This window comes from Molossus molossus, unplaced genomic scaffold (assembly GCF_014108415.1).
Source record: "Molossus molossus isolate mMolMol1 unplaced genomic scaffold, mMolMol1.p scaffold_m16_p_4, whole genome shotgun sequence".
Taxonomy (NCBI): domain Eukaryota; kingdom Metazoa; phylum Chordata; class Mammalia; order Chiroptera; family Molossidae; genus Molossus; species Molossus molossus.
This window is the reverse complement of record NW_023425377.1, coordinates 86,441,859-86,466,298: the sequence shown is the minus strand read 5'-3', so window position 1 is coordinate 86,466,298 and position 24,440 is coordinate 86,441,859. Positions and strand designations below refer to the sequence as shown.

Below are 24,440 nucleotides of genomic sequence, written 5' to 3'. Positions count from 1 at the left end.
TTCTCAATTCTGAACCACAATTATTTTTGTGCTCCTCCTTTCTTCTTTTTTTTATATAATATGTTTTTTATTGATTTTTTTTTCTTGAGAGAGAGAGAGGGAGAAAGAGATAGAAATATCAGTAAGAGAGAAACATGGATTGGCTGCCTCATGCATGCCCCCCTACAGGGGATGGAGCACACAACCTGGACATATGACCTGACTGGGAATCTACCAGTGACTTCTTGGTACATGGGATGATTCTCAACCAAAGGAACCACACCGGCCAGGCAGGTGTTCCTCCTATCTACTGAGTCCCATAGATCATGTAGGCTTTCTCTGCTCATAAGAGGCATAAGAGGTTTCCAGAAAAGTTGTGCATTATAAGAACAAAAGAAAAACTAAAGTTAAGAATTCTCCTACAAAGGGAACGAGAAGAGAGGAGCAGATCTGTCCATCATAAGCCTAAGATCCCTAGAGACAATAGCAATGCACACTACCCTGTCTGAAGAGAATAGGGAAAGGCAATTCAAATGTGGAAGCAGCCATGCAGAAATACAAGAATTCAAAATATGTCAAGATACTTTCTCTTGTGGGCTGTCTCTGCTTATTTTAATCTGTTTATTTTTCTCTTTTAAATGTTAATGAGAAAAAATTAATTTTGAAGATCTAAATGGTTTTATTAAATGACACATGAATCAGGAAACTTCCCAGCTAGCAAGCAGAGAGATACTCCAAGAGGTTACACAAAGTGGAAGACATTATAGAAAGGAGGGTCAGACAAAGCAATCATGAGCAAAAGAAAAATAAATATTCATTAGAGGAATATGAGAGTTTAAGTGATGATAGCTTCTTGTTCTGAGTTGTGGCATCTCCATTGACTGGTTTGTTGCGGGGGTGGGGAGGGCAGGAGAAGATCCTGCTGGGGTACTAAAGTAGTTGTACTTCCTGGTTAGGAAACCAAGGTAGTCTGTTCCTGTTGGGGTCTGTAACTGATGTCTTCTGTTTAGTGGTAGGCATAAGAGTTTCATTTTAGTTCTTTCTGACTCCACCTTTAGTTGAGATTTCCTTAATAATTTTCAAAAAACTTATTCTCTGAGTTATTTATTCTGCCTCTCATCTGCTCAGCTCTACTACAGAAGCTCTGTATTATATGCTTTTTTTGTTGTTGTTACAGATATTTCTCCTTTTTTACCCGATTAACACACTCTTCCCCATCCCCCCCCCCTACCCTGTCCCCGGCTTTGTTGTCCATGTCCATTGGTTATGCATACACCCATAGAAGTTCTGTGGTTTATCTCTTCATACCCTCCCACCCCTACTTCTGAGGGATGTCAGTCTGTGCCCTACTTCCATGTTTCTGGGTCTACCATATTCCTCAGACTGTTATATTCATTATATTCCATATATAAGTGAGAACATGTGGTATTTGTCTTTTTCTGCTTGGCTTATTTCACTTAGGATAACACTTTCCAGGTCCCTCCATGTCGTCTGAAAGGATAAGAGATCTTTCTTTCTTACAGCTGCATAGTACTCCATTGTGTATATGTACCACTGCTTTTTTATCCATTTGTCTACTGATGGACACTTGGGCTGTTTCCAGATCTTAGCTATTGTAAATACTTCTGCTATGAATATGGGGGTACATATATTCTTCCTGATTGGTGTTTCAGGCTTATTAGGATATATTCCTAGAAACGGGATCATTGGGTCAAATGGAATTTCAATTTTTAATTATTTGAGGTAACGCCATATTGTTTTCCTTAGTGGCTACACCAGTCTGCATTCCCACCTGCAGTGTACTAGAGTCCCCTTTTCTCCACACCCTCGCCAACACTTATTGATTGATGATTTGTTGATGGCGGCCATTCTGACAGGTGTGATGTGATACCTCATTGTAGTTTTAATTTGCATCTCTCTGATGATTAGTGATGATGAGCATTTCTACATATGTCTCTTGGCCATTTGTATGTCCTTTTTGGAGAGGTGTCTATTCAGCTCCTCTGCCCATTTCTTAATTGGGTTCTTTGTCTTCCTTTTGTTGAGTTGTATGAGCGCACTATATATATTGGAAATTAACCCCTTATCTGATATATCATTGGCAATGTGTTCTCCCATACAGTGGGTTGCCTTTCCATTTTGATGGTTGTTTCTTTTGCTGTGCAGAAGCTTTTTAGTTTGATGTAGTCCCATGTGTTCATTTTTTCCTTTGTTTCTGTTGCCTTAGGTGATGCATCAGTAAAAATTCTGCTCCGTATGATATCTGAAATTTTGTTGCCTACATTTTCTTCTAGAATTTTTATGGATTCGTGGGTCACATTTAAGTCTTTTATCCATTTTGAGTTTATTTTTGTGTATGGTGTAAGTTGATGGTCTAGTTTCATTTTTTTGCATGTAGCTGTCCAATTTTCCCAACACCATTCATTAAAGAGGCTGTCTTTACTCCACTGTATGCTCTTGCCACCTTTGTCAAATATTAATTGAGCATATTGCCCTTGGTCCATTTCTGGGTTTTCAGTTCTGTTCCACTGGTCTATATGCCTGTTCTTGTGCTGTTTTAATTACAGTCACTTTGAAGTATAACCTGATATCTGGTATTGTGATCCCACCTACTTTGTCCTTCTTTTTCAAGATTGCTGTGGCTATTCGGGGACTTTTTTGGTTCCATATGAACTTTGGAAGTATTTGTTCTAGTTCTGTGAAATATGTAGTTGGTATTTTGATGGGGATTGCATTGAATCTATAGATTGCTTTGGGTAGTATGGACATTTTAATGATGTTAATTCTTCCAATCCATGAACAAGGTATGTGCTTCTAGTTTTTTTATATCTCCCTCTATTTCTTTTTTCAATGTCCTGTAGTTTTTTGCAAGTAAGTCCATACTTCTTTGGTTAAGTTTATTCCTAGGTATCTTAATTTTTTTTTTTTTTTGCCACGATGGTAATTGGGATTGTTTTTTCAGTTTCTCTTTCTGTGAGTTCATCATTGGTGTATAAGAATGCCATCGATTTCTTGACGATTATTTTGTATCCGGATACTGTGCCAAATTCATTGAAGTCTAATAGATTTTTGATGGAGTCTTTAGGGTTTTCTATGTATAATATCATGTCATCTGCAAATAATGACAGTTTCACTTGCTCCTTTCCAATTTGGATCCCTTTTATTTTTTCCTCATGTCTGATTGCTGTGGATAAGACTTCTGGTACTATGTTAAATAAGAGTGGCGAAAGTGGACATCCGTATTTTCCTCCTGTTCTTAATGGAAATGTTTTTAGTTTCTGCCCATTGAGTATGATGTTGCCTGTAGGTCTTTCTTTATTATGTCGAGATATGATCCCTCTATTCCCATATTGCTGAGCGTTTTTATCAGAAATGGATGCTGGATTTTGTCGAATGCTTTCTCAGCATCTATTGATATGATCGTGTGGTTTTATTCTTTATTTTGTTTATGTGGTGTATCACATTTATTGATTTGTCAATATTGTACCAGCCTTGCATCCCTAGAATGAATCCCACTTGGTCATGGTGAATAATTATTTTGAAGTATTGCTGGATCTGATTTGCTAGTATTTTGTTCAGGATTTTGGCTTCTATGTTCATCAGGTATATTGGCCTGTAGTTTTCTTTCTTTGTACTGTCTTTTTCTGGTTTTGGAATTTGAATTATGCCGGACTCATAAAACAAGTTGGGAAGTCTTCCTTCTTCTTGAATTTTTTGAAATAGTTTGAGGAGAATGGGAGTTAGTTCTTTTTTGAATGTTCGTTAAAACTCCCCCATGAAGCCGTCTGGGCCTGGGCTTTTGTTTGCTGGGAGAGTTTTGAATACCTTTTCAATTTCCTTAGTTGTTATTGGTCTGTTCAAGTTTTCTATCTCTTCCTGGTCCAGTTTTGGGAGACTGTGTGTTTCTAGAAATTTGTCCATTTCACTTAGATTGTCGAATTTGTTGCCATATAGTTGTTCATAGTAGCTGTTAACAATCTTTTGTATTTCTGTGATGTCGGTTGTTACTTCTCCTCTTTCATTTCTGATTTTGTGTATTTGGGTTCTTTTTCTTTGTTTCATGGTGAGTCTAGCTAGGGTCCATCAATCTTGTTTATTTTTTGAAAAACCATCTCTTTGTTTCATTGATCCTTTGAATTGTTTGTTTTTTTTTGGTCTCTATGTCATTTATTTCTGCTCTGATCTTTACTATTTCCTTCCTTTTACTTACTCTGGGTTTTTTGTTTGTTTCTTTGTTTGTTTCTAATTATTTAAGTTGTGATGTTAGACAGTCAATTAGAAATTGTTCTTTCTTCTTGAGGTAAGCCTGTAGTGCTATGAACTTTCCACTCAGAACTGCTTTTGCTGCATCCCATAGATTTTGTGTTGTTGTGTGCTCATTTTTGCTGGTTTCCAGGAAGTTTTTAATTTCTTCCTTGATTTCCTCGGTAACCCATTCATTGTTTAATAACATGCTATTTAGCCTCCATGTGTTCAAATATCTTTGCATGTTCTTGCTGCAATTGATTTCTAGTTTCACGCCATTGTGATCTGAGAAGATGCTTGATATGAATTCAATCTTCTTGAACTTGTAGAGATTTAGCTCATGTCCTATCATGTGGTTTATCTTTGAGAATGACCTATGTGTACTTGAGAAGAATGTGTATTCTGTAGTTTTGGGGTGTAATTCTCTGTAGATTCCTATTAAATCCATTTGGTCTAGTGCTTCATTTAGAGTCTCTCTTTCCTTGCTAATTTTTTGTCTAGAGGATCTATACAGTGATGTCAGCGGGGTGTTGAAGTCCCCAGCGATGATTGTATTGTTGTCGATTTCTCCTTGGAAGTCCTCCAGAACATTTTTAATAGATTTTGGTGCTCCTATATTGGGTACATATATGTTTATCAATGTTATATCTTCCTGTTGGATAGACCCTTGCAATATTATGTTGTGGCCTTCTTTGTCTCTAGTTATGGCCTTCATTTTGAAATCTATTTTATCAGATATGAGTATTGCTACCCCAGCATTTTTTGCTTTCCATTTGCTTGGAAAATATTTTTTCATCCCTTCACTTTCAACCTATGTGAGTCTTTTGTTTTGAGGTGGGTCTCCTGTAAGCAACATATAGATGAGTCATGCTTTCTTATCCATTCAGCTACTATGTGTCTTTTTATCAGAGCATTCAGTCCATTTACATTTAAGGTGATTATTGATATGTACTTATTTATTGACATTTTTGTTTAATTTGGTTCTATTTTTCTTTCTATATTTTTTACTAATTACTGCAGTCCTTTTAACATTTCTTGCAGTGCTGGTTTGGTGCTAATGTATTCCCTTAGCTTATTTTTGTCTGAGAAGCTCTTTATTTGACCTTCTTTTTGAATGATAGCCTTGCTGGGTAGAATAATCTTGGATTCAGACCATTGTTTTTCATGACCTTGATTACTTCATGCCATTCCCTTCTGGCCTGTAGTGTTTCTTGTGAGAAGTCAGTTGAGAGCCTTATGGAGTTTTCTTTGTAGGTAATCTGTTGCTTATCTCTTGCTGCTTTTAGGATTCTCTCTTTGTCTTTAATTTGTGGCATTTTAATTACTATGTGTCTTGGTGTGGCCCTGTTTGGGTTCTTCTTACTTGAGGCTCTCTGTGCTTCTTAAACTTGAATGCCTTCTTCCTTCACCAAATTAGGGATGTTTTCTGTCACTATTTTTTTGAATATATTCTCTAAACCTTGCTCATTTTCTTCTTCTTCAGGGACTCCTATGATGCGAATATTATTACATTTCCAGTTGTCCCACAGTTCTCTTAAGCTGTCTTCCTGTTTTTTAATCATTTTTCCTTTTAATTATCTGATTGATTGATTTTTTTCTACCCTGTCTTCTAATTCACTGATCCGGTCCTCAGCTTCCTCTACTCTGCTTTTTAGACCTCCCAATGTGTTTTTCATCTGATATGTTATTTTTTATCTCTTCTTCATGGTTTTTAATTTCCAGTTGGTTTATTTTCAGCATCTCTATGTCCGTACTCATGCTGTTGAGCTTCCTCAAGATCATGGCTCTGAATTCTAGCTCTGTTAACTTGCCTAACTGCTCCACATTGATCTCCTCTTCAATGGAGGTCTCTTGTCCTTTCATTTGACTTCTTTTTCTGTGTTTCATCATTTTGGCTATCACAGTGGGCTTTGGAGCCTATCAAGTTTTCCCTGTGGTTGTTGGTGTTCTCCTGTTTGTGGCTCCCTCTCCTGGGTTTAGATGAGCGATGGAGGACCCACGTTAAACACCACTGTTAAGTCTTACTTTCCTGGTAGGAGTTGCTTGCCCAGGAAAGATACTGTTATCCTCTAGCTTTTGCCTGGAGGCCAGCAGTCGAGGTTACTTGAAGAGTTTTGGGTTGTCAATTGATTGAAAAACTCCCTCCCTCAGGTGCTCCACATAAGGGGATTTCCCGAGGGTGGGGCAGATGCTGGTTGTTAATGAACCTCAATTAGCATTTCAATGGCCGACAGGGTGGTGTTGGATCTCCAAGGAAGGGGTTTCTGTCTCTCCCCAGAGCCCTGGCTAGGAGCAATATGGCCACCGTCCTGTGTGGCTGCAACTCAGCAAAAGCTCTGAGTGCCCTCCAAATCTCAAGTGTCCCCACACAGTTCCAGTCCAGTCTGCCCTCCCTCTGCCAGAGTCCAAGGTGAGTGGCTGTGGCTTTTTTAGCCTCTGTCTGGCTCTGAGCTGTGGAGCCGCTTGGGAGTGTAACCCAAGGGAACTGCTCACAGCTAAGGCCGCTGCCGAGATGCCGTCCATGGGCTCCCAGCCTCCGTCTCGCACCTTTGCAATCCTACCAAGATCGAGTCAGTGTCCCTGGTTATATGGTCCTCGCAAGCTGCTTTTCTTGTTTTTTTTCCTGTCGATTTGTCTGTGTTATAGTTGTAATTCGAGTTTGGTTCTGGGATACAGTCTGTGTTGCTTCCGTCCACTCTGCCGCCATTTTGGGTGTCTGTATTATATTCTTAATCTTAAATTCTTCAGCTCTAGAATTTCTGTTTGGATCTTTGTTGTGGTTTCTTTCTTGTAAATAACTTATTCTTTTCTTTTATCTTTGGCTTGATCTCATTGACTGAGTTTTCTTCTCATTCCTGAGCTTTTCCAATACAGCTATTATCAATTGTTTATAATAACCTATATAACATTATTTCATGTCTCTGGGTTCAGGTGTTGGACAATCATTGATATCTTTTGGTGATGGCATAGTATCTCAATATTTTTGAATTCTTGTATTTCTGTATGACTGCTTCCATATTTGAATTGCCTTTACTCTTCTCTTCACACAGGGTAGTGTGCATTGTTGTTTCTCTAGGCATCTTAGGCTTATGATGGACAGATCTGTTCTACTCTTCTTGTTGCCTTTGTAGGAGAATTCTTAACTTTTGTTTTTCTTTTGTTCTTATAACACACAATTTTTCGAAAAATTCTTTTTGCTTTTTCAAAAGGTGGTATTGAAGCTTCAGTTTATTATTTCTTACTTGCCCACAAACCAAGGAAAAATTTCTGAGAACACTCAAATTACTCATTTTGCTCTTACTGTCACACATAGGAGCCCACACAAGGTGCCTACCAGAGTTGAGGGAGGTGTGGACTTAGCTAGGGAGGCTTTGGGTGTGCCTCCACCCATAAGGAGAGCCTCTAGTGGGGTATTCACAGAGACTATATACAGACTTCCTGCTGAAGTCTTGAATCCACAGCAAAAAGAAAAAAAACAAAACACTTTTTTTTTATGCCCATTGGTAGCCTCAGAAATCAGGGTGCTTCTATACAGAAACAGGTTTCTCTACTGCAACCCCTCAGTCACTCACTGCTTTCAACCTCTATCTCCAGATAAGTCGCCTCTTGGATATTTTATGCAGGGGAGTTGACTGTGATTCCTTCTAAACGAATTAGTCCTATGCAGTGTCACTCTGGGAACAGGGGTAGTTCTGACAAAGTTTTTCATTTTCCACTTCATCTATATATATTAGAATCTCCCTTTTGGTAAACTGAACTTCAACAAATTCTCTCTCCCTTGTGTCTTTGCCCAAGTCAGTACTCCCGGTTTTTTTCCTTGAGTAAATTAAGAAGAGGTAGGGCTAATTTGCCAGCTCCTTGGGATCTACAACCTTTACCAAGATCTTACTTGTTATTTTCTAGTGCACTGATAGGCAAGAGTCCTCCAGGTCCAGAATGAGGAAGACCTTAGCTGGTTGTCATGGTATTTAGAATTAGGACAGTCTTGTTGCTAAGCAGTTAAATCGAGAACATAATCAAATGAGAGGTGAACAAGAAGTGTTGTTTTCTTTGTCATATAAAGTCCTGTGTTCCTGGAAATCTGAATATAAACTGTTTTTGATAAGACTATAGCTAGAAAAGACTATTCACTTTACTGCTGGTAAGTAACCCAAGAATATAGCTGTAAAAAAGACAAACACTAAATTTTTGTATGTAGGAATACACACACAAATACAAACAAAAAATATTATTATTCGCCATTTTTCAGATCTTAAGGAGGATCTATTTATTAGGGCTTATTCTTCTCTATTTAACTTGCTTGAGAGCCACAGAATTGTCTTTTTAGTGGGTTTCTAGTCATAGTTGGAAAAATGCTGAATTTGACTATAAAGGAGAGAGAGAAGGGGGGTAGTAATTAGGGTACAGACATTGTTGAATGTGTGGGGAAATGATAAAAGAATTTACAAAAGATGATGAATGGCAGTCTACTTTATAGATTCTGAACTATTATGGCACTATACCACACTGTTCATGAAAATTTATATTCTCTCAGGAGATGTATACCTTCAGTCGTTATATAAAATAATATTATGAAGACAAAATTAATCTGGCTCAAATATGTTTGGAATTTGTTTTTCTATTACCTGCTTGTAAACTGAACTATTAGGAATAAATGTTGATTGATTTATATTGGTTAAATTCACACAAACTGTAGTAGATTGTTATAAATAATTCTTTTGCATCACAACAACAATTTATACTCCATAATAATTACCAAATATAGATCAAGAGAGGCATGGACAGAAAATCAGTATATTATACTTTTCTTACTACTTAGAAGTGGTGTTCTCAAAGATTTCCTTTAAGGGTCTCACTCGCTTCTTCTGGGATATTTGCATTTTGTGAAATATTCCTCCATTTCGGTGCTAGATAAAGTAGCCAAGTACCCTAGGAACTCAGGTCACCTTAATGATGAGGATAGCGTTTAGTCTGAAAGAAGATCCCTGTCAACTTTCTGCAAAAATAAAGCAAAAACATAGAAAATGTCAGATCCTTCTTAAACATGCAAAAAATGAAAACACCTTGGTTTTATAATTTAAACTAACATTATTAAAATTCAATAAAAACAACTTGTGAAAATAAAAACAATAGGTATTCAGCTCAGTATTCTATGTACTGATGAGAAAATTTAGACAATCAGGCACAATGTGAAAAGCAAAGTACAAATTCTTAAAAGCATAAAGTAGTTGAGACAAATACCAGTTCAGAATTTTATTCTTCAGGCTGAAGTATCTTCATCTCTGTTAGCTTCCCATGCCATTGACCTCAGCGTTTGACAGGTAGATATAGAATTAAATATGATAAAGAACTTTTCATGGATAAGAGACTAGAGAGATTATTGTTATTGCTTTCATAGAAGGAAGATACCATACATGACAGGATAATGATTCCATAGAAAAGAGGTTAAGAAACATAGAATCAAGAAAATAATTTTTTTAAAGAACTACACAGAAATAGGTCCAGGGTCTAGGAGATGACCGATCCTTAATCAGCCACCTGTTATTTTTATAGTACCTACTTGGGGATGTGGATTGGATTAAATTTCTTTCAATCTCCCATAGAAGACTTTGCTTTTTTTTATTAGGACATTTTGTTTTATTTTTTGCAATTTTTATGAATTTATTTTTGTTACAGATGTTTCTCTTTTTTTAAGACTTCACTTTTCTGTGTTTTTTCACCTAGGCCAAGGTTTCTAACTTTAAGTAATCTTATAACATTAATGATGAAAGACTATGGGTATTTTGCTAGATAAATGAAAATGAACATTTTGGATATAAAATATTCAATGCAATTTTGCAAATTCCTAGTCTGTATTGTTGCCCCCACCACTCTGTCCACATATGAGCTCCATGCCATTTAATTATCTTGACCTGCATGTTCATTTATGTCTCTCTCATGGATATCCCAGGTCTGCACATTATGTGTTGTTATGAATACTTTATTCAAAAAAAAAAAAAAAAACAGCAAATTGAAATGCCAGCCGGACATTATGCTAATACCAGATTTCATTTTAAAAAATATATGACAAAACATTTGTATTATTTTGACCCAGAGACATAGAGGTAGGGTACAGACTGACAAACCCCAGAAGAAGTGGGGTTGGGGAGGAAGAGATAAACCATAGAACTCATATGCATGTATGCATAACCAATGGACATAGACAACAAAGCTGGAGAAGGGGTGGGGGGAATGAGGAGGAGAGTGTCAATGGGGGAAAAAGGAGAAACACCTGTAACAAAAATAAATTAATAAAAATGCAAAAAAGGAAAAAAATTTATTTCACAAATAAAAATACATATTTACTATGAAAAATAGAAACAAAAAGTTATCTCAATAATATAAATTCTTTACATTTACCCTAGTTTTTATTTATTTTTTAATTATTTTTATTAATTTGTTTTTGTTACAGATGTTTCTTCTTTTTCTCCCATTGATTCCCTCCTCCTGATCCCGCCCCCAACCCCCAGCATTTTTGTCTGTGTCTATTGGTTACGCATACATGCGTATAAAGTCTTCAGTTTATCTCTTCCCTCCCCACTAACCCCTCTTCTGAGGTTTGTCAGTCTGAACTCTACTTCTATGTCTCTGGGTCTATTTTGTTCATCAGCTTGTATTGTTCATTATATTCCACAAATAAGTGACATCATGTGATACTTGTCTTTCTCAGACTGGATTATTTCACTTAGCATAATACTCTCCAGGTTCCTCCATGTCATCTAAGAGTTTAAGAGATCTTTCTTTCTGCATAGCATTCCATTGTGTATATGTGCCACAGCTTTTTTATCCACTCATCAATTGATGGACATTTGGGCTGTTTCCAGATCTTAGCAATTGTAAATAGTGCTGCTAAAAACATAGGGGTACATATATTCTTTCTGACTGGTGTTTCAGCCTTCTTAAGGTATTTTCCTAGAAGTGGAATCACTGAGTCAAATGGCAGTTAAATATTTATTTTTTGAAGAAACTCCATATTGTTTTCCATAGTGGCTGCACCAGTCTGCATTCCCACAAGCAGTGTACTAGAGTCTCCTTTTCTCCACACCCTCACCAGCACTTGTTGTTTGATGATTTGTTGATGGCAGCCATTCTAGCTGGTCGGAGGTAATAATACCTCATAGTCATTTTAATTTGCATCTCTTGGATGATTAGTGACATTGAGCATTTTTTTCACATGTCTCTTGGCCATTTGTTTGCCCTGTTTGGAGAGGTGTCTCTTTAGGTCCTCTGCCCATTTTTTTATTGGATTCTTTGTCTTCCTTTGGTTGACTTGCATGAATACACTATATATTCTGGAAATAAGCCCCATGTCTGATGTATCATTGGCAGTTATGCTCTCCCATAAAGGGGTTTCCTTTCCATTTTGATGCTTGTTTCTTTTGCTGTGCAGAAGCTTTTTAGTTTGAGGTAATCCCATCTATTAATTTTTTCTTTTGTTTCCATTGTATCAGTAAAAATTCTGCATGTGATGTCTGAAATTTTTTGCCTATATTTTCTTCTAGAATATTCTTATTTATTTTTGTTACAGATGTTTCTCCTTTTTTACCCCATTGACATCCTCCTCCCAATTCCACACCACTACCCCCACTCATTATTGTCTATGTCCTTGTTTACACATACATGCATATAAGTTCTATGGTTTATCTCCTCCCACCCCCACGTCCACCTCTTCTGAGGTTTGTCGGTCTGCACCCCACTTCCATGTCTCTGGGTCTATTTTGTTCATCAGCTTGTTTTGTTTATATATTTCACAAATAAGTGGGACCATGTGTTATTTGTCTTTCACTAATCGACTAGTTTCACTTAGGATAAGTGAAACTATCCTAGGTCCTTCCATGCAGTCTCCAGGTCCTTCATGCAGTCTCAAAGGATAAAAGATCTTTTTCTCTTACAGCTGTATAGTATTCCATTATGTATTTGTACCACAGCTTTTTTATCCACTCATCTATTGATGGACACTTGGCTGTTTCCAGATCTTAGTGATTGTAAATAGTGCTGCTATGAACATAAGCGTACATATATTCTTTCTGATTGATGTTTCAGGCTTTTTAGGATATATTCCTAGAAGTGGGATCACTGGATCAAATGGCAATTCAACTTTTAATTTTTTGAGGAAACACCATATTGTTTTCCATAGTGTTTACACCAGTCTGCATTCCCACCAGCACTGTACTAGAATCCCCTTTTCTTCATACCCTCGCCAGCACTTGTTGGATGATTTGTTGATGGCTGCCATTCTGGAAGGTGTGAGGTGATACCGCATAGTTGTTTTAATTTGAATCTCTCTGATGATTAGTGACATTGAGCATTTTTTCATATGTCTCTTGACCATTTGTGTATTTTGTTTAGAGAGGTGTCTCCTTAGGTGCTCTCTACATTTTTTAATTGCATTCTTTGTCTTCTTTTTTTTTTAGTTCTATGAGTACTCTATATTTAGAAAATTAACCCCTTATCTGATGTATTTTGGCAGTTATGCTCTCCCATATAGCGGGTTCCCTTTCCGTTTTGATGGATATTTCTTTGCTGTGCAGAAAATTTTTAGTTTGAAGTAGTCTCATGTGATCATTTTTTCCTCTGTGTCTATTGACTTAGGTATTGTACCACTGAAAATTCTGTTGTGTGTGATGTCTGAAATTTTGTTGCTTGCATTTTCTTCTAGAAATTTTATAAATTCATTGGTCACATTTAAGTCTTTTATCCATTTTGAGTTTATTCTTGTATATGGTGTAAATTGATGGTCTAGCTTTTTTTTTTTTTTTTGCATGTAGTTGTCTAATTTTTCCAACACCATTTATTGAAGAGGCAGTTTTGACTCCACTATATGCTCTTGCCACCACTGTCAAGTATTAATTGAGCATAATGACTTGGGTCAATTTCTGGGTTCTCTGTTCTGTTCCAATGATCTATATGCCTGTTCTTCTGCTAGGACCAGGCTGTATTGATTACTGTGGCTTTATAGTATAGCCTGATAACAGATATTATGATCCTGCCTACTTTGTTCTTCTTTTTAAAGATTTCTGTGGCTATTCCAGGTTTTTTGTTGTTTTTTTTTTACTCCATATAACTTTTGGAGTATTTCTTCTAGTTCTGTCAAATATGTTGTTGGTATTTTCATGAGGATTGCATTGAATCTATAGATTACTTTTGGTAGTATGGACATTTTAATGATGTTACTTTTTCTAATTCATGAATGAGGTATATTTTTCCACTTTTTTATATCTTTGTCCATTTTTTTTTCAGTGACCTGTAGTTGTCTGTGAATAAGTCCTTTACTTCTTTGGTTAAGTGTATTCCTAGGTATCTTAATTTTTTTTTCATAATGGTAAATGGGGTTGCTTTTTTAGTTTCTCTCTTATTAAAATTGTTGTTGGTGTACAAGAATGCTATTGATTTCTTGCCGTTGATTTTCTATCCTGCTCCTTTGCCAAATTCATTTATTAAATCTAGCAATTTTTTGATGGAGTCTTTAGGGTTTTCTATGTACAATATTATGTCATCTGCAAATAATGAGTTTCTATTCCTCCTTTCCAGTTGACATTACTTTTATGTTTTATTCATGTTTAATAGCTGTGAGTAAGACTTCCAGAACTATGTTAAACTAGAGTGGAGAGAGTGGGCATCCCTGGTTTTTTTGTTGTTGTTGGGTGTTGTTTTTTTTTTTGCTGTTCTTAAGGGAAATGCTTTTAGTTTTTGCCTATTGAGTATGATGTTGGCTGTAGGTGATTCATATATTGCCTTTATTATGGCAAGATATGATCCCTCTATTCCCACTTTGCTGAGTGTTTTTATCAAAAAGGGGTGCTGACAATGCAGTGGCAGTGAACATGGTAGCCCATCTGAACCAGCGTTGGCAGTTGCTGCCCTCGATCCTGGACCATTCACTCTGTGGTGCACAGGATGTGCTCTGCAGGATACCACTCTAAGATTTCCACCTGGCCCAAAGCAGGAAGGTGGTAGCATTCACAGGCTGGACTCTGCCAGTGAAGTACCGAGACAGCCACAGTGACTCACACCTACATACACCCCAGCACTGCTCGCTGTTTGGCGTGTCCCACATGCTACAGTGTCTTTCATCTGAGAAGTTCAAGGCACTATGCAGAACTTCTGCCACATAGACCAAGGGTCTAGCAGCACATATATAAGCAATAGCTGCCATCTGGAACAAATTGGTGATTGTTGGTAATGGAGCCTGTGGCAAGACTTGCTTGCTCATTCTTTGCTGCAGAGACAATTCCCAGAGGTGGAGGTACCTACAGTGTTTGACAACTATGTGGCAGATATTGAAAGCAGGTAGAATTGTCTTTGTGGGACACAGCTGCGCAGGAATATTGTGATCTCATGAGACCCCTCTCCTATCCGGACACCGATGTTATATTGACGTGTTTCTCCACTGACAGCCCTGATAGTTTAGAAAACATCCCAGAAAGGGGGACTCCAGAAACAAGCATTTCTGTCCCAATGTGCCCGTCACCCTGGTTGGGAACAAGAAAGATCTTAGGAATGATGAGCACAAAAGGCAGGAGCTAGCCAAGATGAAGCAGGAGCCAGTAAAACCGGAATAAGGCAGAGATATGGCAAACAGGATTGGCACTTTTGGGTACATGGAGTGTTCAGCAAAGACTAAAGATGGAGTGAGGGAGGTTTTTGAAATGGCTGTGAGAGCTGATCTGCAAGCCAGATGAGGGATGAAAAGAAACTGGGTGCCTTGTCTTGTGAAACCCTGCTGCAGGCACAACCCTCATGCGGTTTATTTTGAACTGCTGTTTATTAATCTCAGTGTATGATTACTGGCTGTTTTCAATTATCTATAATTTACCTAAGATCACAAATCAGAAGTCATCTTGGTACCAGTATTTAGAAACCAACCATGATTATTAATGTTGTCCAACCAACTGATCCTCCAGGGTCCTTCTGACACCGCTCTAACAGCACTCCTCTGCACTCACACCTGACACACCAGGTGCTAATTCAAGGAATTTCTTTACTTTTTGCTTCTTTCTACAAAGAGAAACGGTAACTTTTGCAAATTAGGCTGTAACTACTTCATAACTAACATATCTTCCTGTCATCTGTCAGCTGCAAGGTACTCTGGTGAGTCACCACTTCAGAAACTTTACTTCTGAACAGATTCCATTGGCATAACTCTGGAGTGGGCATCCGGTTTTTACAAAATGTGCTCAGCCAGAAAGGCCCTAGTTCATGTAACTGTGGCAAAGTTACAGTTCTGTGGATTTATTTTACCTTATGGTTACAGGGTAATAAATGCCACTTAATGTATGTTACCAAAAAATAAATAAATCTACCCCAAACTAGATGTAGTATTTTTAATATAATTGGATTTCCTAATATGTGTCATCCTCACAGAAAATGTATTAAAAAAAAAAAAAAAGAAAGTGTATTTGAAAATAAAGTCAGATGAAAATTCATTTTTAAAATTCCCACTTTGTCAGTTTCTCTCAAAAAAGATGGCCATATCTCCTATTTTCAGCCCCACACATCCCACTACCTCCTCCCCAGAGCTGGGTCAAGTAAATAGGAATTTGGTTATATGCCTGAGGCACATAGACACTTCCAAAGGTGGCACAAATTGTCTCACCTGGACTGTAGGGTCTGGCTGTAGTTCACAGTGCTCTCTCTCCTCACTGTGTCCAGCTTCCTTTCCAGAGGAGCCATCAGTTCTCTGGGTGGCACAAGATTTCTCTCTTCTCTCCACCTGACTAAACTTTTTTTCTGTACCAGTTAATTTTCTAACTAATAATAGAATAAAGACAGTTTTCTATAAAAAAAAAAAATGGGTGCTGGATTTTGTCAAATGCTGTTTCAGCATCTATTGATATGATCGTATGTTTTTTTATTTTTCATTTTGTTTAGGTAATGTATCCCATTTATTGATTTGCAAATATTGTACCACCCGTGCATCCCAGGGATGAATCTAATTGGTCATGATGAATAAATTTTTTTATATTTGCTGGATCTGATTTGCTAGTATTTTGTTAAGGATTTTAGCATCTGTGTTCATCAGGGATATTGGCCTGTAGGTTTCTTTCTTTGTAGTGTCTTTATCTGGTTTGCAAAATAAAATCATGTTGTCCTCATAAAATGAGTTTGTAAGTCTGCCGTCTTGTTGGAATTTTGGAACAGTTTGGGAAGAACGGGGGTTAGATCTTCTTTGAATTTTTCAGTAAAACTTCCCCCTTGAAGCCGTCTAGGCCTGGGCTTTTGTTTGCTGGGAGTTTCTTGATTACATCTTCAATTTTCTTAGTTGTTATTGGTCTATAAGTTTTCTATCTTTTTCTGGCTCAGTTTTGGGAAACTGTGTGTTTCCTGAAATTTTTCAATATCACCTAGATTGTCCAATTTGTTGTTGTATAATTGTTCATAGTATGTTTTAATAATTCTATGTATTTCTGTGGTGTCAGTTGTTACTTCTCCTCTTTTATTTCTGATTTTCTTTATTTGGGTCTCTTTTTTTGTTTCTTGATGAGTCTGATAAGGGTCCATCAATCTTTTCAAAGAACCAGCTCTTTGTTTCATTGATCTTTAGATTTTTTTTTTTTTTTTTTAGTTTCTGTGTCATTTATTTCTGCTCTGACCTTCACTATTTCTTTCCTTCTACTTGCTCTTGGTTTTCCTTTTTGTTTACTTTCTACTTCTTTGAGTGGTAGGGTTAAAAATCAATTAGAAATTTTTCTTGTTTCTTGAGGTATGACTGTAGTGCTATGAACTTCCCTCTCAGGACTGCTTTCACTGTGTCCCATAGATTTTGTGTTGTTGTGTGCTCATTTTCATTGGTTTCCAGAAAGTTTTTAATTTCTTTCTTGATCTTCTTGGTAACCCATTCATTGTTTAATAACATGCTATTTAGCCTCCAAGTGTATGAATGTTTTACTGTGTTTTTGTTGTAATTAATTTCTACTTATATACCATTGTGATCTGAGAAGATGCTTTATATAATTTCAATCTTCTTGAATTTGTAGAGACTTACTTTGTGTCTTATCATGTGGTCTGTTTTCAAGAATGTCCCATGTGCATTTGAGAAGAATGTATATTCTGCAGCTTTGGGGTGAAATTTTCTGTAAATATCAATGAAGTCCATCTGATCTAGTTTGTCATTTAAGGACTCTGTGTCCTTGTTAATTTTCTGTCTAAAAGATCTATTCAGTGATGTCAGTGAGGTGTTAAAGTCACCCACTATGACTGTGTTGCTATTGATCTCTTCTTCAAAGTCCTCCAAAAGTTTTTAATATATTTTGGTGCACCTCTATTTGATGCATATATGTTTACCAGGGTTATACCTCTTCTTGTGTTGGTCCTTTTTTTTTTTTTTTTTTTTATCCTCACCCAAGGACATTTTTTGTTCAAGTAGAGTGGGAGGGAGAGAGAGGAAGAGAGAGAGAGAGAGAGAGAAACATCGATGTGAAAGGGACACATCGAGTGGTTGCCACCTGCACGACCGACCAGGGCCGGGGACAAACTGCAACCAAGGCACATGCCCTTAGTGGGAACCAAACCCGGGTCTCTCGGGACCGCAGGCTGATGCTCTAACCGCTGAGCCAAACCGGCCAGGGCTTGTGTTGGTCCTTTTAATATTATGTAATGACCTTCTAATTATGGCCCTCATTTTGAAGTGTATTTTATTTGATATGAGTATTGCTATACCAGCTTTTTTTTTTTTTTTTAATTTCCATTTGCTTGGAAATTTTTTTCCATGCCTTCACTTTCATCCTGTGTGAGTTTTTTGTTGTAAGGTTGGTCTCTTGTAGACAGCATATACATGGGTCATGTTTTCTTATCCAATCAGCTACCCTATGTCTTTTGATTGTGAAATTTGAGCCATTTATATTTAAGTTTATCATTGATAGATATTTATTTGTTGCCATTTTTATTTTATGCCTGTGTTGTTCTCTCTCTCTCTCTCTCTCTCTCTCCCTCCCTCCCTCTCTCCCTCCCTCCCTCTCTCCCTCCCTCCCTCCCTCCCTCCCTCTATTTCTTCTTCTTACAGCAGTCCCTTTAGCATTTTGTGCAGTGCTTGTTTGGTGGTGGTAAATTCCTTCAACTTTTTTTTGTCTGTGAAGCTCTTTATTTTGCCTTAAATTTTGAATGATAGCCTTGCTGGATAGAGTAGTCCTGGATTCAGACTCTTGCCTTTCATTACTTTGTACACTTTGTGCCACTCCCTTCTGGCCTGCAGTGTTTCTATTGAGAAATCCCCTGACAGTCTAATGGGAGGTCCCTTGTAGGTAACTTTTCATCTCTCTCTTGCTTCCTTTAAGATTCTCTCCTTGTCTTTAATGTTTGCCATTTTAATTATGATGTGTCTAGCTTTGGGTCTTTTGGGGTTCATCTTGTTTGAGATTTTTCCTGTTTCCTGGACTCGTGTGACATTTTCCATCATCAAATTATGGAAGTTTTCTGTCATTATTTCTTCAAACAGGTTCTCTATTTCTTTCTCTGATTCTTCTCCTTCTGGTACCCCTATGATGCAAATGTTTTTATGTTTTGTTTTGTCCCACAGCTACCTTAAACTCTCCTCCTGTTTTTGTTTTTGTTTTAATATTTTTCATTTGCTGCTCTATTTGGGTGTTTTTCTCTACCTTGTCTTCTAACTAAGTGATTCAGTCGTCAGCTTTTTCTAATCTACTACTGAATCATTCTAAGGTATTTTTCATACCAGCTGTACCATTCTTTATTTCCACTTGATTTTTATTCATAGCTTCTAACTCTTTTTTTAAACTGATGTAGTTGCTGGTGAGCTCTTTATAATTCTCATTATGTTGCTCGTAGTTTTCACTGAATTATTTGAGCACCCTTAAGATTATTGCTTTAAATTCTTTATCTGACAAAGTGCTTTCTTCTATTTCATGTAGTTCTTTTTCTGGTGTTTCCTCCTTTTTTTTCATTTGGATGTTGCTTCTTTGTTTCCCCATTTTAGCCATCTGGTAGTCCTACACCCAATGATAGATGTTGGGATGTGTAGGCAGGTTGGTATGTATCTAATAAGGCTATTGTTCCTCCCAGACAGTTCCTCTGCATGGCACCTCTTACCTGCTGTGGGTCCTGCTGTGACTACTGGCAGCTTGTATTAGTCTGTCGTGGTAAGCCCTGCTGCTGGAGTCAAGGGCCCTGCTAGTGGTGCAAGTAGCTGTATTGCATGGGCCCCACTGGAGCTGTTTGTAGCCAAATTGCTTGTGCCCCACTGAAGCCACATGTTCCACCACAGCCACAGGCAGCTGTATCCTGCAGGACCCATCTAAGCCACAGGCCCTGCCAGAGCCATTAGCAGTGTATCGAGTCAGTCCCAGAGCAGGTGTGAGTCTCAATGCTGACAGCTGGAGAGCACTGCTGCCTGATGGGGCTCAGCTCCTGCTCAGCCTTGTGGATGCTTTTGGGATGTGTCTCAGCTGCCCATCTGTGTTGCTGCTGTTTGGGGATGGATGTCTGCTCTGGAACCTCTGTTTCTGGGGGTGTGTCTCGACTCTGATAAGACTGCTGCTGTGGGGGATGGCTCAGCTCCCAGCTGCTTGAAGCTTCTGCAGCAGGCACCTTGACAGCACCCCTACTGTGCACTGGTCTGGGTTGACACAGTGGGATCCACAGATCCAATGGTGTGAGGTACACTATGGGCTCAGGTCACAAAGCCATAGCCACTCCCACTACCTCCTCCCAGAAAAGACAAAGGATCTTCCAAAATGCCGGGCCTCCAAACCACGCAGGGAGAAGTGTCCTGAAGAGCTGCTTATCACAGTAGCCAGTTGCTCTCCATCCACAGCACAGGAACCTTCTGCCCCTCATTTTTTCACTGCTTGAGGTTGCTCGTCCACATTGATGTGCACTGACACTCTCACACCCACTTACACACGCACCCTCTCTCTGGTCCTGCACACCATCATTGAATCTGTCCTCTTCGAGCTGAAATAAATACATTTTAAACTTAAACTTGGAAGCTGTTTACTTTACCATCTTATAAGAGTTCGGACTTTGAGGACTTCACCACTAAAAGTCAATATATTATCTTCCCACGTGCTTTCCCCCCACCTTCATGGTTTACTGATTCTGAAGTTACTTTATTTTGCCTTTAGTACACTCCCATCTCCAAGTGTTATTCTCCCAACTTCTTTGATTACTTTCGTTTTATATGGCTAGAGTTTTTGAAGATATTCTTCCTCTTAAGAGTATAATTAAATATAAACTTTTAGTTAATCCATCACCAACCCAATATACTTATCCTCCAATACCACCGTTGTTTGTTGAATCTAGAACTTGGCATGATTAAAGGACATAATAATATTTGGATAAAATTGATGCTTTGACACTTTGAGATTTAGAGGTATAAATGACTAGAGAAATACAGAAAGGAGAAAATATAACTAATAATGTTTGTGAAGAGTTTTTATTTCTCTCCTAATGGGACCAAAGAGCTCTTCATTTGATAGTGAAAGGAAGACCTATATGTTGATATTTATACCACGTTCATGTGTAAGAATTAAGACTCCTTCATCAAAACATGATATATGTTCACTTTTGTTTTATATTTTGTGTGGAAATTGTTATATATATTCATATATTGAGAGAATTATATAATTAATCCATGTGTATCCTTCATCTAGGTTTAGTAAGTATCAGCCGATGGCCTATCACCATTCTTTTCTACCCCCACATTCCTTTGTACACCCTTTCTCACTCTGCCTCACTATAATTTATGAGCAGATGAGCAAACATATGTATATGCTGAGTCTTGTCTTGCGCCACACACTGACTCATTTTAACCCTTCTCTTCTTCCTCTGAATTGGCCTGCTCATAACCCCAACCTCTGTCTCTGTTCTTTTCATTTTGCTTCTAGTGTGGCTCCTCTGATGGTGTGCCTCTGCCAGAGGACAAAATAAAAGTCAGCACTGTGTACAGCCAACGCAGGTGGAAAAGACCCGAAGTGATGCTTCTTACCCTGCCCTACTTTTCTCTCACCAGTGATTGCAAAGAGTGGCTCCATTATGGCTGTGGGTGAGGGCTTGGTGCATGTGAAGATCACTCTTCTGCTTCTTTGGCAGGGCATATTTCTGTTTCTTCCTGGACGGTATCGTATTGGGAATTCTAAACACAATGGTCCTCCAGAGATAGTGAGTCCTATTAGGCATGCCAGCAGCATAAAGTCCCCAGGCTGGCTCACTTACAGCCTCCATTTTGGGGGCCAGAGGCACATTGTCCATATAAAGGTCAACAAGCTTTTCCTGTCCAAACACCTCCCAGTATTCACCTACACAGACCAGGGCGCTATCCTTATGGAACAGCCTTTTGTCCAGAATGACTGCTACTATCATGGTTATGTGGAGGGGGATCGAGAATCCCTGGTTGCCCTCAGTACCTGTTTGGGGGGCTTTCAAGGAATCATACAGACAAATGACATGGTTTATGAAATAGAGCCCAAAAGACTTTCTACCACATTTGAACATTTTGTATACAAAATGGACAGTGAAGAGACACAGTTCCCACCTTTGAGATGTGGGTTAACAGGGGAAGAGATTGCACGACAATTGAAGCTTCAAGAGAATGTTAATTTCACTTTGAAGCAGAGCGGGTATGAAGGCTGGTGGACCCACAAGCGGTTTCTTGAACTGGCAGTGGTGGTGGACCACAATCGATATCTTCATCACGAAAGTAATGCCTCAGATGTGCAGCATGAAGTATGCCTTGTTGTCAATAGCATAGATATGTTTTTGAGTTCCCTGGATGTTGATGTGGTTTTAATGGGAATTGAGATCTGGACTCGAAGTAACCCCTTTGCAGTCGAAAACATAACAGAGCTCCTGGTTAAATTTTCCATCTGGAAGACAATTCTCTTTAATCACCGCATACCACATGATGTAGCACATGTTTTTATAAAGCAAGAATATACCGATGCTCTTGGTTTAGCCTTTCTTGGAAGAGTATGTCACTTTCGTTTTAACTGTGGAGTTGATAGTTTCACAAATGATGATTTTTATAACTTTGCGTATATTGTGTCACATGAGATTGGTCATAATTTAGGTATGGATCATGATGAAAAAACTTGTACATGTGGGCAGAAGACCTGTATAATGTTTCCATCAAAAGCAAGTGCAACTAGATTCAGCAACTGCAGTTATGCTGACTTCATGAACACCATGACAAGACAAACCTGTTTGTACTTTTCACATGATAAATGGAATACCGTGCAATGTACCCGGTGTGGGAACGGTGTGGTTGAAGAAGGAGAAGAGTGTGACTGTGGAACTTTAGATTTGTGTATGAAAGATCCATGCTGTGAGTCAGACTGCACTCTCAGACCTGGGGCTGCTTGTGCTTTTGGGCTTTGTTGCAAAGACTGCCAGATTGTGTCAACAGGCACAGTTTGTAGACAAGAGATAAATGAATGTGATCTCCCAGAGTGGTGCAATGGGAAATCCTACCTTTGCCCAGAAGATGTGTATGTGCAGAATGGGTTCCCATGTGAGGGCGGTGGCACCTGCTATGAAAAGAGATGCAATAACCGTGAAGAACAGTGTAGGAAAATTTTTGGTAAAGAGGCCAAGAGTGCAAATCACAGTTGCTACACAAAAATTAACACCCAAGGTGATCGTTTTGGTCACTGTGGTTTCAACTACTCTACATATGTAAAATGTAACATCTCAGATAGCTTGTGTGGGAGGATTCAGTGTGAAAACGTGATAGAAATTCCGCTTCTGAGTGATCATTCTACAGTGCATTGGACTCACTTCAATGGCGTCACCTGCTGGGGTACTGACTACCACTTTGGGATGACCATACCTGACATTGGTGATGTGAAAGATGGTACAGAGTGTGGTACAGATCATGTCTGCATCAAAAGGAAGTGTGTCAGTAGGTCACATCTGTTAAATAATTGTTCACCGGAGACCTGCAATACGAATGGGGTCTGCAACAACAAACAAAACTGCCATTGCAACAAAGGCTGGGAGCCCCCAAACTGCCAGGAAAAAGGCTTTGGAGGTAGTATTGATAGTGGTCCACCCCCTGGGAGAAAAGAGAAAGGAGAGAGTTACCTGGGACTACTTTGGTTGATTCTTGTTGTTGTTATTTTACTATGCTTGTTAATTTGGGTCTTCATGCCAAATGAAGGAAGTGATACGAGTATTCCACCTTCACCTGAGGAAAATGTCAGCACTTTACCTGAGGAAGAAGAGCAAGATGTTTCCATTTCATCTAAGGAAGAGCAGTGAAATGTTCTACTGCATTTTAGAAACAAAATCAACAATTTACAATTTCAACAAAGAAACCCAATATTATCATTTTTCTCATTTACTAAGTTTTAATCTCCTGACAATACAAATATTACAGAATGTGTCATAGACCATTGCCATAATCCCAATTTTTTATTATTTGAATCATAAAACATTGGCCATTAAACAATTAGCAAAATGTCCTAATTCCTAGAGTATTTCTACTTTCCATTATCTTCAAAGTGTTAGTGTTTAATTGTTCATGGAATTAGTCTCTTTGTGTTTCCTGAGCACAGGTACAGTAAATGGATAATGTATATTTGTCTGATTTTAAGTTGCTGTCTCAATCTAACCATCCTTCCCATTTGCACTCTGCACTGTCTCACAGGGAATGCAAACAATCAAATCAAATTTCTTCCTTGCCATTCCTCACATTTTTACTTTCTGCAATAATTGGCAACTAGAGGGAGACTGGAAACCTGGGAAATTTTTTTTTTCGTTATTGATTTTAGAGAGAGAGAAAGGGAGAGGGTGAGAGAGATAGAAACATCAATGAGAGAGAACATTAATTGGCCCCTTCCTGCAAGCCCCCCACTGAGGATTTGGCCCACAACCTGGGCATATGCCCTGACTGGGAATCGAACCGGTGACCTCTTGATGCATGGGTCAACACTCCACTACTCAGCCACATCAGTCACGCCTGGGAAATTTTTCTATTACTATTTGTGCCAGTCTTACATTATTAACAGCTGTAGCCTTTATAAAGATAGTAACTTTCAGAAGTAGGTTTATATTTGTGAGTACATGAACACAGAGTTTATTCTTTTATTATTTATAAATTGCTGTATTATTTTCCATATAAATTACTGTAAACCTATTTTTGCTCCACTTCTGTATATAATGTTATAATTGTAATTTCATATATATACATAGTTTTTAGTAACTATCAGAACCAACACTGCTGT

The 24,440-nt window shown here is 38.2% G+C and overlaps 1 protein-coding gene and 1 pseudogene across 1 annotated transcript; both read left to right on the top strand.

Moving 5' to 3' along the window:
* LOC118643935 overlaps window positions 1-14,945 on the top strand; it is a 28,961-nt pseudogene extending 14,016 nt beyond the window's left edge.
* A 6,307-nt stretch (window positions 14,946-21,252) lies between these two features.
* On the top strand, window positions 21,253-23,475 carry LOC118643934 (disintegrin and metalloproteinase domain-containing protein 20-like). Its single transcript, XM_036282259.1, has one exon. It carries the CDS (start codon window positions 21,253-21,255, stop codon window positions 23,473-23,475), a length of 2,223 nt encoding a protein of 740 aa, XP_036138152.1.
* Window positions 23,476-24,440: the final 965 nt, after the last annotated feature.

Coding starts and splice junctions, on each gene's coding strand:
- LOC118643934 (XM_036282259.1), top strand. CDS start 21,253: ATGGCTGTGGGTGAGGGCTTGGTGCATGTGAAGATCACTCTTCTGCTT.